This window comes from Cervus elaphus, chromosome 4 (genome assembly GCF_910594005.1).
Source record: "Cervus elaphus chromosome 4, mCerEla1.1, whole genome shotgun sequence".
In the NCBI taxonomy this organism is placed as follows: Eukaryota; Metazoa; Chordata; class Mammalia; order Artiodactyla; family Cervidae; genus Cervus; species Cervus elaphus.
This window is the reverse complement of record NC_057818.1, coordinates 65726251-65741253: the sequence shown is the minus strand read 5'-3', so window position 1 is coordinate 65741253 and position 15003 is coordinate 65726251. Positions and strand designations below refer to the sequence as shown.

The 15003-nt window shown below is 48.7% G+C and overlaps 1 protein-coding gene across 1 annotated transcript in view; it reads left to right on the top strand.

Moving 5' to 3' along the window:
• The window catches only part of LOC122692573 (immunoglobulin superfamily member 1-like), a 183803-nt gene that overhangs the window by 38401 nt on the left and 130399 nt on the right, over window positions 1-15003 (top strand). Inside the window, 3 exon segments of the mRNA XM_043900268.1 lie at window positions 745-1023; window positions 1905-2204; window positions 14018-14053. Of these exon segments, the coding sequence (XP_043756203.1) occupies window positions 745-1023; window positions 1905-2204; window positions 14018-14053 (615 nt within the window).

Below are 15003 nucleotides of genomic sequence, written 5' to 3'. Positions count from 1 at the left end.
GATGGAGGCTAGCTAACCAAGGAGCGGGGTTCATGGTTTCCTTCCTTCTTTTCAGTCAAGGGCTTTTTCTATTCTTAGTTGTGTTACTGTTAGTCACTCTCTCAAGTCTGACTCTGTGACCCCATGGACTGTACCTCAGCAGGGTCCTCTGACCATGGGATTCTCCAGGCAAGAATACTGGAGTGGGTTGCCATTTCCTTCTCCAAGGCATCTTCCCTCCCTGGGGACTGAACCCTGCTCTCCTGCCTTGCAGGGAGATTCTTTACCGTTTGAGCTGCAACAAACACAACAGGGAAGTCGTTTCCCTTCTTTACCACTCGTCATTTTTCTGTGGTGTCTACTTTTGCCTGCATTGCGCAGCATGTAGGATCTCAGTTTCCTGATGAGGGAGTCAACCCGGGCCCTTGGCGGGGAAAGTGCTAAGTCCTAACCACTGGACCACCTGGGAATCCCCAGTGTTTTGTGTTTTGAGAGAGTTTTCAACATTTTGTCAATCCAAGGACTTATTCTTCTCCTGAGAAGAATCACTACTGAGAATCACATTCTCAGAATCTCCGTGATGTCTGTCCTGGGTTGACTGTGTCTCTGTCTGTCCCCAAACCCCAGGTGTCCTTGAATATCAGGGTGATTCACTTTAGAGTAGGTGCCTTGGAAGAAGTGAAGGGGAAGCGCTCCAACAAGAGCAGTGGGGAGAGGGGACCGTTCCTATTTTCCTCTCAAAGCCTGTGCCTCCTTCTGTCCTAGATCAATATGGCAAGCCCTCTTTGTCAGCCTGGCCAAGCCCTGTGGTTCCCTTAGGACAGAATGTGACTCTTCGGTGTCATTTCCATTCTCCACTTAAGAGATTCAGACTGTTCAAAACAGATGGGACCAGTTTGTCCAAGCTTCGGGGAATTCATTTCAACACCTTCACCCTTGGCCCGGTGACCAGAGAACATGCCGGGTCCTACACGTGTTCTGAATTCTCCAGGTTTCTCCCTCTGTTGCCCAGACAGAGTGACCCCCTGCAGATTGTGGTCACAGGTAGGAGGGGTCCAGCCAAGCCCGGGACAGCCTTCTATGCAGGCAATCCCACTCTAGGTCCAAGTTCCTTATGTGGTTCAAGACTGACTCAGGATTCCTAGCCAGGAACAAACCAGGAAAGAGAACCCAGTCTGAGAGTTTAAACTCTGGGTCTTGAACAGATGGGGTGCCCAGCGCAGGAAGGAGGAGACTCCCTCAGCATTAGTTAGACAGGATGCAGCCACTGCCGGCCAGCAGGGGGGATGGGGAATTACCCTGATCCAGCACCTGCCACACAGTAGGGAGCTGTAGTCCCCGATGAAGGAGCTGGAGCCCCAGGAAGGAGTCCCAGGAAAGCATCCAGAGGCATGAGATAGGGTCATATGGGAAATGTTCCCTTTTCTCCACCTCCATCCCAACGTCCTGCCAGTCATCACCCACATTCTAGATGAGTGTGAAGGGAGACAGGGTATGCATCCTCAGAACCACCCAGCTCCCCACCACGCATATTAGGGATCGGATGAAGCTGAGAGCATGGCAACCCACTCCAGTATTCTCACATGGAGAATCCCGTGGACAGAGGAGCCTGGCAGACTATGGTCCATGGGGTCGCAGAGAGTCTTACAGGACTGAAGTGACTGAGTGTGCTTGCATGAAGCTGAGAGCAGATACAGCAGCTAAAGAGCTTAGAATAAGCTCAAAGGAGGCTGGAGGTCATGAGCAAAGAGAAACAGAAAAGCATGAGCCAGAGCCCGAGAACAAGGCTAGAGAGAATGCAGCAGAACAGACAGGAAGGGTAATTGGCTCTGCTGGTTCACGGGGACATTTTTCACACCTTCAGATGTCAGGGGAAGTGCCGAGGCGGGGTGACTCACTGAAGCTCACAAGCTCTTTGCTCCTAGGTGTGTTCACAAAACCTGCCATCTCAGCCCACCCAGGCCCCCTTGTGCAGGAGGGAAGGAATGTGACCCTTCGCTGTCAATCACCACTGTTGTTTGACAAGTTTATCCTGCACCAGGAAAACAGCACAGGGCATTTCCAGAGACATAGAGAGACGCTCACGAGTGGGCATGCCCCAGCTGACTTTTCCATTGGCCCCATGACGTCGGGGAGTGCGGGCACCTACCGATGCTACAGCTCTCTCAGCCGCTCCCCCTATGAGTGGTCAGCCCCCAGCGACCCCGTGGACATCGTCATCACAGGTGAGTGTGTCCAGACCAGTCCCCTCTGCTGTCTGAGTCACAGAAGGTCTGGTGTCCAGTCCAGCATCAGCACCGGGAGACAATGACAGGTGTGCAAAGACACTCACACACTCGGAGAGGGAATAAACCAGAGACAGAGGAGGTGTGAAATGGAAGGGAGAAGAGAACAGAGCACCTGCCATGTGGTAAAGAGAAGACACAACCGGTGACAGAGTGAAGGAGCAAGAACGTGAAAGAACGATCAATGGAGAAAGATGTACCAGAGCAGGGACCCGGGCAGTTCCCGGCTCAGGCAGCCAACGATGGGTGCTTAAGGGGCTGGTTTTCCCACTTTCATGTCAGAGCTCCCTTCCTCTGTCAGGAGCGCTGTGGTACCAGACGCCCTTGCAGTCCGGCCCCTGGGTGATCGAGATAGAGGTTGACACCCTGAAGTTGCTCAGCCTCGTGGTTTAATGCATCCTTCTGCACAAAGAGGGGGGAGTGGTCCCTCCCACCCTCCCTACAAAGGAGTCCCTTCCAGCCCCTGGGGGTGGGCAGGACAGCACTGAACACTCCCTCAAGAATGAGGTGGTCAAAGATCCTGTGAGATTCTGGAAATTTCCACTCCATAAGGTCTGCTTCTGGGTCAGTATCATGTTTTCTTAGGGTCCCAGCAGTAGTTAGTAGGTTCCGTGATTCAAGAGCAGCCCAATCTGCTTGATTTTTAAATTTTCTTTTTTCTTTTTTTGTTGAATTCTAATTGACTTAAGATGTTGTTAATTCTTGTTGTACATTAGAGTGATTCAGTTCTTCATATACATATATATCTTTTTTTAAAGAAGTATACTAAGTGACACTCCATTATTAAAGTGAAGTTTGAATTTTCCCCTGTGCTGGGTATTCCTTGCTGTGGCACTTTCTCTCCTGGCGGTGGGCGGGCTTCTTATTGCAATGTTTCTCTTGCTGCACACTTCTGGCTTTAGTCCTCTATTTAGGACTAGAGTTACTTTGTGCCCTAAGATCAAGGTCTTCCTTCCAGGTCTGTCCAAGAAACCCTCTCTCACAGCCCAGGGGGAACCCGTGGTGAGGTCAGGAGAGAACGTGACCTTGCTCTGCAGCTCCGAGCGCGCCTTTGACCAGTTCCATCTGCTCAGGGAGGGGGAGAACCTTTGGCGCGTGCTCGCTGGAGGGCAAGGCCCCCATGGAGCACTCCAGGCAGCGTTCCCTCTGGGTCCTGGGACCCCAGCCCACAGCGGGGTCTACAGGTGCTACGGCTCCTTCACTCGCTCTCCCTACCTGTGGTCAGACCCCAGCGACCCCCTGTTCCTGTCTGTCACAGGTGAGGACCCTCCTCCTGGCCCAGCTTTCTTATTGCTCTTCAGTCGCTAAGTTGTGTCCAGCTCTTTGCGACCCCGTGGACTGCAGCTCGACAGACTCCTCTGTCCTTCACTTTCTCCCCTTCGTGGATCACAGCCTTGTCTTGGTAAACGGGCTTGTGTAACTCAATGAAGCTATGAGCCATGTCGTGCAGGGCCGCCCAAGACAGATGAGTCATAGTGAAGAGTGGTCCCCTGGAGGAGGATATGGCACCCACTCCAGGATGCTTTCATCGAGAACCCATGAAGAGTCCCATGCTTTACAATATAGTAAATAAGATTGCGCTGTGCAAAAAGTCCATTTGGCTTTTTCCATGACATCTTACTATATCATGAGCTCTATCTCAAGGGCCCCATGCTGGTGTCAGGTGACCTTTGGGCTTCTGGAGAAATGGAGGCAGTGAGAACCAGAGAGGAAGAGAGATGGTCGATGGCATCTCAACCCTCTTCCACCTCCTGTATGGATGCTCCACATCAGAGTACTGTCTATCCAGGCAGATAAAGAAAAGGGTCAGGGTAGACCCAGGAGGAGGAGAGGCTGGGCTGCTTTGGGAAGATCAGAGATTGCATCTGCCCCTTGCTCTTAGTGTTTTCCCAAAGCACCTCTGACATACAAGTGATTTCCCAGTTAAGGAGCATAGATATTCATTCCCGGAGCAGAGAGAATGTCTCTTGCTTACAGCTTTCTTTCACCACCAGGCATATCCTTCCTGCCTCCTTCCACCATCAGTTTTTCAGGATGGAGGGTCTACTCAACGCATTCATGGGGAGGGACCAGAAGCTCTCCCCTCCCCCTTCAGTGTTCTGGGGGATGACAGAGTCAAAAGACAGGCAGGAGGTCAACCTTCCAGAAAGAATAGTCCTCATTCATGAGGCGAGGAAGGTTACTTGCTCACCCCTTCTGTCTTCTTTCTCCTAGGATCCACTACAAGTACTTTCCCATCACCCATGGATCCACACACCATAGAAGGTAAGCAAGACTGTCTCCTATCTCAGCCAGTGTCTGAGAAGACAGAGGGTTCCTGTGTGAGTTTTGGTTCTACCACCTCCCAGCTCTGTGACTTTGGGCTCCTCAACATTCCTGTCATGTCAGCATTTGAGATCATGGTCTGGATTAGAACCAGAGGTCGCATTGAGTTTCTCATGGCCTGGGACTGGGAACTTCTAAATTGGACAGAGCGGGTCTGAGTGACCTGACCCCATGCTTAAGGGACATGCTTACCCTCCCTGCACCAGGATCTTTGGGGAAGGATGGTGGGGCTGGGGGGACAAGAGGAGAATTGTACGGAGCACTTTAATATGTGCTATCCTTTTGCTATTGTTTTATGAAATAAACATTCCACAGTTCAGAGATAGAAGTGTCGTTGTCTTCTTGAGGATTCCATTCCAGGTATATGTGGATGGAGGGGGAATTATATTGAGGATTAAAGGGGTCTCCAATCATGTATAAACACCATGCCTTGATGAGGGGGACCAGAGAAAAACTGCATCGGTGCCTGGGGGACCTTGGTTCAGACCTCTGCTGGTCTGCACAGCCTCTTTACTTTATCCACTGCTAGCATCTCTCCTGGATGCTTTGGTACCTCCTGGGAAGTGGAGACCATAACTGATCAGGTTGAGAGCTGCTGACACACTTTGACACAAGGATATAATAAATCCTGTGTGTAGGGGCAGGGTGTATGCAACGAATAACCAGCCTTTCTGCCATTTGCTTGTTGGCAGAAGCACGGCGTCCTCAAGGCCACTCCAGCCAGCTGCACCTTCTCCTTAGGCTCTCCGTAGCATTCATCTATACCAGCATCCTCCTCGCTGTTCTTCTCTGTCATTGGTTACCAAAAAAGTAAGTATGAAGAGCCAAACTGTCATTGGTGTTCTATGCAAAATCATAAGTCTGAAGGAGGGAAGGACAGCATCATCTGACCCAGGGGGAGGTGGGCTCATAGCAGAGAATGGCATTTTCACTTCCTGTAGGTTAAAACCTGATTTACCTTTGTAATCCCTGAGGGAATATCTTCCAGAGAACCATGGCACCCTGTTCTTTTTATGAAAACATGTGTTCATTTATTTCTGACTGCAGCAGGTCTTGGCAGCAGCATGGGGGATCTTAATTGTGGTGCTGGGGTGTGGTTCAAGGCTCCAGAGCTTGCGGGCTCAGCAGTTGCAGCCTGTGGGGCTTAGCTGCTTCACAGCACGTGGGGTCTCGGTTCTCCCAGCAGGGATGGAACCACACTCTCTGCACTGGAAGGAGGACCCTTTATCCCCGGCCACCATGGGCGTTCCAAGCCCTGTTCTTCCCTCCAGCCACAGCCATCTGCTCTTCTCCCCTTTATGACCTTGGGAATCTGCTGGTACACATTAGAGGATGGTCCATAACAGAAGACGTAGGATGGGCTCCGTGTGTTTGCACAGGTTCCTGAGAGTCTGTCAGTGGCTGGGCTTGTATATGGGGTGGTTTTTGTTTTTAATATAGTGGAGTAGTCAAGCTCAGCAACCTGGGGTACACCACTGCTTCTTTTGGCTTTGATGTCCCCACTCAAGACATGGAAGTCTAGAAGAACCACCGCCACCCCAAGAGCGTTGACTCTCTTCCATTCGCAGATGTTGCAATCATGGAAGGAGAGCCCAAGGAAGACAGAACAGTGAACAGCGAGGTGAGTCCTCCCTGCCCAAACCCTTGCCATAGCCTGAGCCCCTCCAATGCCCAATGCCCCAGCCTTCGAAGATCGCATCTCTTTCCATCATTCACACCTCCTTCCTCTCAGGACCTTGTAGCAGAAGATGTGATATTCGCCCACTTGAACCACAGGAGCCTCTCTGAGACACTGTTCACTCCCGCTCCGCTGAGCCCCATGCACCCCTCTGCTGAGTCCAGTATCTATGAGGAACTCGTTGTAAACCGAGGCCATGCTGAGCCCTGACTTGGCCCCATCCTTTGGGCACAGAGAGTGTTATAAATTGAAGAGCTAGATCTCTTTTTAAAGGGGTTCCTCCGTGGACACTCCTCCTCCTCCAAAACAGCCCAGCAGCTCTGAGGTGAACAGTGGAGTCCAAGAATTATAGGATTGTCATCAGATGTCCCACCACCTCTTAGTAATCCCCTGGCTATACTAATATTCTATTTTAACTATCTAACATTTTGGGAGAAGTTATTCTAATCAGTTGCCCATACTGGGTAGGTTACCATGATCATCCTACTTTTTGAGAATTCCACTAAAGCATAAAAATTTGCAAGTTGAGCCTTCAAATTATTCAGCTTAAAATAAAATAAAGCCGATTAAAACAGAAACCTCTGTTCAGTAATAGTTTACAAGGATGAACTTATTTACAAGACAGAAAGAGACTTGTAGACTTAGAGAACAAACTTAGAGTTACAGAGCGGAAGGGTGGGGGGAGAGATAGATTGGAAGTTTAAGATTGACATGTGCCCACTGGCATATTTAAAACAAAGTGCTTTCCATGAAACAGTAATAAAAGCAATGCAAGTTGGCAAAATAAAAAGATAAAGTATATTCTGTTTGAGACATCCAGTGTGGTGCCACTTGCCAGAAGAGGCTGCGTGTGTGAGTGCTAAGTCGATTCAGTCATTTTGACTCTTTGCGACCCCATGGATGGTGTGTAGCTCGCTAGGCTCCTCTCTGCATGGGATTCTTCAGACAAGAATCCTGGAGTGGGCTGCTGTTCCCTTCTCAAGGGAATCTTCTTGACCCAGGGATCGAACCCACATCTCTCATGTCTCTTGCATTGGCAGGCAGATTCTTCACCACTGAGCCACCGGGGAACACCCTCAACCTTTTCTCAGCTGTGGGCACTGAGGGTGCTGGGGTTCCAGGGCTAGAAACAGGACAACAAGATCCCCCTCAGTCTGGATCTGCACTGGCTGGTAAAGTAGTTACCCAGCCACGTGGTGCAGACACTGACTCTACACGTATGTGAAGTAAAGCATTCAGTTCTTCAGTCACACCCACCAGGTTTCAAGTGCTCAGTAGCGTCATGTGGCCAGGTGCCAGGGTGCTGGACAGGGCAGATATTTAAAGAGTCCCACCATCACAGAGAATTCTACTGGACATTCCACTCCAGATCACTGAGGGGCTGCAGAGACAACACTTGCCCCAGGGAGGCTTTGTGTGTGTTGTGTGAATCCACTGATATTTGCAAGTTTTGTCTTCTTTGCTTCTTGTCACCAAAGCCAAGGATTTGAGAATCTTGTGCCTCTTAAGTTATCAGCTGGGTCACCATGTGGCTTGGCTCACCCAAGCGGAGGGATGAAGACCATAACACCATGAGGACCCCGGTGTGAACTGAGCTGGCAAATGGGGCGAAGATCAAGCTCCAGGGAGCCTTAGCTGCTCATTGAGCTCTCTGTGTGTGATGTCTCTCCTGGCTTAGAACTAAACCGCCCAAGAACTCTTTCACCAAGAAATGTCAGGATCACTAGAAGTGAAGACAGGCTGGGCTTCTGTGTCGCTACTGCGACTGTTTCCATTTTTCCCCTATGATTCCTTTTTTTTTTTTTTTTGCCTTTAAGTGCTGGGACCAGATGTCATGATCTTCATTTTTCGAATGTTCACAGTGTAAACATGAACCCCAGTTATTTTCATATTTCTTCTTTAAAAAAAAAAATTGAATGTTAGCGTTTGATGCCTGCATTCTGCTGAATCTGAATTCTTCAACCACTTACAGAAGATGGGTTCACCTGGGTCATGGGTGTATTTCTGTTGTGGCACCAATGCCTGGTCAGAGTAGGTGCTCTGCAATAACTTATGAAGTGACCGAAGATGAGAAGTAAATTCCATTTGTGGAGGGGACTGGGAAAATCAAGTTCTGAGTCCTATTTGGAGCCAGGCTGTGACAGTTGAATCAGGATGAAAACCTGGATTCCACCTTCTGGATCAAGGTGTCAGAACAGGCAAAAAGTGAAAGAAGTGAGACCTCAGGGCTGGGCTGAGATGCCATCGTTGCCAGGTCAACGGAGGGGCCGCCCCCTTGCTGCGGGTCCATGGCCTGGGACCCCAGCTGGACAGTGGCAGCCCCCCAGGGACCACATTCTATTTGTCCTCTAGGGCCCCATGGTCTCCTCATCTGTACAGGGCTGGTGCAGAGTTCTGGGTGCTCAGAGCTACAGACATACCTCCCATCCTCTCTGCACTTCTCTGTCTTGGCCAGATGTGGAGGGCAGGAGGGGACTGCAGGAGGGCACGGGACGCCCACCCTCCCCCCAGTTCACGGGAACCTCAGGGCTTGGGCAGCTGGAGAGCCAGGGATCATGACGGGAAGAGAATCAGCCCAGGCTTTCGCTGGCAAATCTCTCACTTCCAGGGCTGAGTCTGGGCCAGAGGACCCTGAATACTGCAGGTGGGTCCCCCCGGGTCTCCTGAGACCCATGTCTCACTTGAGCCCTGAAAACTCGGTGCGGGGTGAGGTGGGAGCTCTGGGATGCTGGTGAAACCTGGAAGGGCTCCTGACCTGAGCTGGGGAGTGAGGAGTGGGGAGATCCTGGGACTCAGCCTCTGACTTCCTTCCAGGGAACTTCCAGAAACCCACCATCTCAGCTGAGACTCTTTTAGGCAGCTTCAGAGTGCCCATGTGAATACACTGTATGCAGAGTTGGAATGTGCAAGTGAGTACACAGTCCATCAAGGAGTATGCTGCAGTTGGCCTGCACTATTTGGAGAAGGAAATGGCAATGCATTCCGCTATTCCTGCCTGCAAAACCCCATGGACTGGGGGGCCTGCCAGGGGATAGTCCAGGGGGTCAAAAAGAGTCGGACATGACTAAGCAACTTCATTTTCTTTCATTTCATTTTAAAATTTATTTTACAGGTTTCATTTTCTAAATTTCATTATATATATATTTGAGTGAAGTTAGTTGACTTACAGTGTTTCAGGTGCATAGTAAGGTGATTCAGTTATATATACCTGTAGTATTTTTCAGATTATTCTCCATTTTAGGTTATTACAAGATATTGACTATAGTTCTTGATAGTATACAGTAAATCTTTGTTGCTAGTTGCATATCTACTTTCTTAATTGGGAAGTTAGCATTCTATTCATATTCTATTTAAAAATTTATGGTACATTCCACCTCAGAGTTATGCTACACTGATAGTGAAAGCTTGATGCCAAACTCCCACCATGGCCTCTTTGAAAGTAAATGGAAAAATTGGCAATTGTAATTGTGGGAAGAAATAATGAGTCTCCTTATGTTACTGGCGGGCTTCCCTGGTGACTCAGAAGATAAAAATCCACCATAATGCAGTAGACATGAGTTCGATCCCAGGCTTGGGGAAGATCCGCTGGAGGAGGAACTGGCAACCCACCCCACTATTCTTGCCTGGAGAATCCCCACTGACTGAGGAGCCTGGCGGGATGCAGCCCATGGGATCACAGGGAGTCAGACACAACTGAGCGTCTAGGCAGAAGCACCATGTGACTGGTGGGAGGACAGATGACTGCAGCAGTCGGGGAGGTGATAACACTTACCATTCAGAGGGAGAGCCACACACCTCTGGCTCTGACTTCCTCTTGGGTCTGTTCCTTCAGCTCTAACCCTTGGGCTCTGCTGTCTGTGCTTACTCATGCTGGCTCTTTGGTAAAAGAACGTTGCCATGAGCTTGGAATAGAGGAGAACCCATTCTCAAGGCTGGAGAAGTCAATGGCAACACACTCTAGTATTCTTGCCTGGAGAACTCCATGGACAAGGAGCCTGGTGGGCTACAATCCATAGGGTCGCAAAGAGTGGACGGGACTGAGGGACTAAGACTATTCTCAGGGCTCTGGACTTGAAAGGTATGACACTTTCCCATTAGTACAGAGATAAAAATTTGCAGAACAGACAGAAACTTTTGTCTTCTTGGGGGCTTAAAGGGATATTATGACCAGACCTACATGGAACGCTTTGAGAACCAAGGATTTAGCATTAAAAGTTTTCCACAGTGGAGTGGACATAAGTATACCTATGGCTGATCTGTGTTGATGTATGGTAGAAGCCATCACAGTATTGTAATTGTCCCTCAATTAAAAATAAATAAATTAAGGGGGAAAAACTTTGGATCAGTAATTCTCTGGTGGTCCAGTGGTTGGGAATCAGCCCATGGAGGGGACAGAGGCCCAATCCTGAGAATGGGAAGATTCCTCATGCCATGGGGCAGTTAAGCCCATGGGCCACAAGCCCATGTGCCTAGAGCGGGTCCTCCACAACAGGAGAAGCCACGGCGATGAGATCCCTCACACAGCAAAGAGCAGCCCCCCTTCCTGCAACTAGAGAAAGCCTGTGCCTAGCGACGAAGACCCAGCACAGCCATTCATTAATTAATTGAAAGTTGGCAACAGCCAGCTATACCTCCTCCCCTTTTAGAGAGAGAGTGTGTGTGTGAGTGTGTGTGAAAGTGTGAGTTCACAGGTGGGTATTTAACCTGTATTTTTCTCTCCTCTCCTTGGAATTTTCTTCCCCATGGGCTAGGGTTATTTTACATTTAGTAAACACTGTTTGACCATCCCTCCCCTTCAAAAAAAGCCCATCTAACCCTGATAAGATGATTCTTTGGGGCATGAGTTCACCATCTCATTGGTCTGCTGGCTTTCCAAATAAAGTCACTATTCCTTTCCTGGAGACCTCATCACTCTGCCCAATGACAAGCAACATGAGGTTGGACTCAGAGCACATTCATGAGACATTGGCAGAGGTGTCATTCATTTTAGACAAAATCCATAGATATCACTCTCACAATTGATATCTGTGGTTTAAAGGAAGATACACAGATGGCCAACAGGCATATGAAAAGATGCTTAGCATTGCTCATTAGTAGAGAAAGGCAAACTGACACTGCGATGAGGTACCACCTCATACTGATCAGAAGGGCCATCATTAAACAACTGATGAATAATAGGTGCTGGAGAGCATGTGGAGAAGTGGGAAACCCTCTTACACTGTTGGGGGAGGGTAATCTGTGCAGCCACTGTGGAAAACAGTTTGGAAGTTCCTCAAAAAACCAAAAACAGAGTTTCCATTTGATCCAACAATTTCAATATTGAGCACATACCCGGAAAAAAAACTATACCTTGAAAAGATTCATGCACCCCTGTGTTCACAGCAGCACAACCCACAATACCCAAGACATGGAAACAATCTAAATGTCCATCGACAGATGAATGGATAAAGAAGACGTTGTATATGCCTATACACACACACAATGGAATACTACTCATTTAAAAAATGCAATCAGGAGATTTGCAGCCGCATGGATGGACCTAGAGATTAACATATTAAGTGAAGTAAGACAGAAAGACAAAGACAGTTAACATGCGATATCAGTCATATGTGGAATCTGCAAGGAATGGATCAAAGAAACAGAAACAGACTCACAGACACAGAGAACAGGCTTGTGGGTGCCAAGGGGGAGGGGAGGATTGGGAGTTTGGGATGAGCAGATGAAATCTGTTTAAACATAAGATGGGTGAACAATCAGGTCCCACAGTATGGCACAGGGGATTCTGGTCAGTGTCTTGCCATAAAGCATAATGGAAAAGAATGTATGTGTCGAGCTGAATCAATTTGCTATACAGCAGACATGAACTAACTTCGAAAATTTTTTTAATTTTTAAAAATTTGTGATTTATATATTTGCAATGAAACATTCAGTTCAGCTCAGTTCAGTCGCTCAGTCGTGTCCGACTCCTTGCAACCCCATGAATCGCAGCACACCAGGCCTCCCTGTCCATCACCAAGTCCCAGAGTTTACTCAAACTCATGTCCATCGAGTCGGTGATGCCATCCAGCCATCTCACCCTCTGTCGTCCCCTTCTCCTCCTGCCCCCAATCCCTCCCAGCATCAGGGTCTTTTCCAATGAGTCAACTCTTCACATTACATGGCAGTAAAATGCACAGACTGAAATGACAAAGAATACAGATCAACTCTGAAACATGATATTAAGTAAATGAAAGGAAATTTTAAGAAGGGTGACTGGACTGTTACTCCATTACATACATAATGATCAAAAGGAGAACAGATTTATTACTTAGGGAGCATCAATAATGTTAAAAACCCCCACCCTATCCAAATGGTGTGGAAACTGCCCTTACTGAGGTTCTTTCCCGTCTATGAACAAAAGCAGAACCGGGTGTATGTCTGCCCTTAGAGACCTGAAATGGCTGGCCATTTTTTCCTGGTTTGCAGTTGATTCTTGTGGACACCCCCCTCACTCAAGCATTCTGGACTTTGGAAGTCTCTACCTTACACATTTTTATGGAGTAAGCAAGGTTGTCCACCTTTCCTAGCAAAACAATTTCCTTTCCTTCCAAAAGAACCCCCCACAATCATCTTACACACCTTCTCTGTGTACACGTGTGGGCCTTGGATTGGAAAGGGAGAAAGAGAGAGAGACAGAGAGACTGTGTGTGTGCAAACTTTCCACTCATAGCCGGGAAATATTTTCAGATAAAGAAGAAGAGTCAGGGGAAGACAAATATCACGTAATATTGCTTATTCGTGACATCTTAAAGAATGAACTTATTTACAAAACAGGCACACAGAGAATGACCTTTCGGTTACCAGGGGCAGGGGGATGGTGGGTGGGGTAAGGGATTGATTGGCAGTTTGGGTTCGACATATACACACGGCTATATTTAAAATGGATAACCAAAAAGGACCTACTGGATAGCACAGGGAACTCTGCTTAATATTCCAAACTCCCTAAGTGGGAAAAGAATTTGAAAAGCAGTAGACGCATGTGTGTGTACAATCACCTTGTTGTACACTGAAACTAACGCGGTTAGCTCCTTAATCACATATACTCCACTATAGAATTTTTTTTAAATTTTCTAAAAACCATAATACGCATGTCTCCTTCTCTTATAAGAATGCAGAATCAAAGTTTCTATTAATGAGTCTTTAATTGGCAACCTGCACTTACATGAGATACGAGGTAGGTACATGTGATTTCTCTTATGCAAACAGTTAAGGTTAATGATGTTTATCATGAGGTTGGGAAAAGCATCTTGCCTGCTATACACTGAATCATCGTTACTACTTCATAAAAGCAGCAAGATCTGTTCAAATCCTCCTATGTTTATAGTGTTCAGGGAAACAAAAAGTGACGCTCAAGTCATGAGGTGACCGCAGTGACGAGGCTCAGACAGACTTCCATCCCTGGCGTGAGAAGAGGCTGCCCATCTTCCCCTGTGACAGGCACCAGGCTGACTGTATGAACAACACCGCCCGCCTTCCGCATCCTGTGACTCGGTCAGCTTTGCTCAGTCCTGCCTCCTGCCTCACAGAAGCAGAGCCATGTGGCCCTCACTCCTCAGCCTCCTGAGTCTCGGTGAGTCTGGAAAGACCCGGTAGTGAGGTTTATGCTGGAAATCCGGGGGTCTTCACACCACTGACCAGGTTCCCTGGATGAGGGTGCAAGGAGCGTGGGGTCCATCGGGACAAGCCATCTCTGAAGTGCTTTTCCTTCTAGGATTCTGTGTGAGTCTGAGGATCTGGGCAGCTGTGGGTGAGTCCTCCCCATCCCTTATTTCTGTGTTCAGCAGAGCAGGCGGGGCTGAGGCAGATGACACTGGGGGGCAGGGTGAGACCCCTGTGAGTACAGTGAGAGCCGCGTGCCCTGTGGATCCCAGGTCCTCCTCTTGGCCTTGATACTCATCTTCACTCTCCCCAGAGGTCAGCCCAGCTCTGGACTCTGGACCTGAAGGGACAGTGTGAAGTCTGGGAGCTTGGAGCTGGGCCCCCTGAGTGCCATTTCTGTCATGAGATGGGAGCAAGCGGCTGCAGCCCACACACCCCTCTCCAACAAGGTGGCATCTCCAACCGGCCCTTAGCAACAGGATCTTCAGGACCGCCCGCTAGACCTGACCCCAGGGGAGAGGCTGGGCATCAGGCAGGGCCACCTGGACCTGGTCCCACATTTGATGGAGGCTAGCTAACAAAGGAGCGGGGTTCATGGTTTCCTTCATTGTTTTCAGTCAAGTGGCTTTTTTTCTTCTTAGTTGTGTTACTGTAAGTCACTCAGTCGTATCCGACTTTTTGTGACCCCATGATCTGTAGCTCACCAGATTCCTCTGTCCATGGGCTTTTCCAGGCAAGAATACTGGAGGTGGCTGCCATTTCCTTGCCCAGGGGATCTTGCCAGCTCAGGGATTGTACCCTGCTCTCCTGCATTGCAGGAAGATTTTGTACCGTTTGAGCTTTAACAAATCCAACAAGGAAGTCCTTTCACTTCTTTTCCATGCATCAATTTCTCTGTGGTGTTTTCTTTAGCCTGCAGCGTGCAACTTGCAGGATCTTAGTTCCCTGATCAGGGATCAACCCGGGCCCTTGGCAGAGAAAGCGCCGAGCCCTAACCACTGGACCGCCAGGGAATCCCCAGTGTTTTGTGTGTGAGAGAAAGTTTCCCAAAATTTTCTCAACCTGAGGAATGATTCTTCTCCTGAGAAGAATCACCTC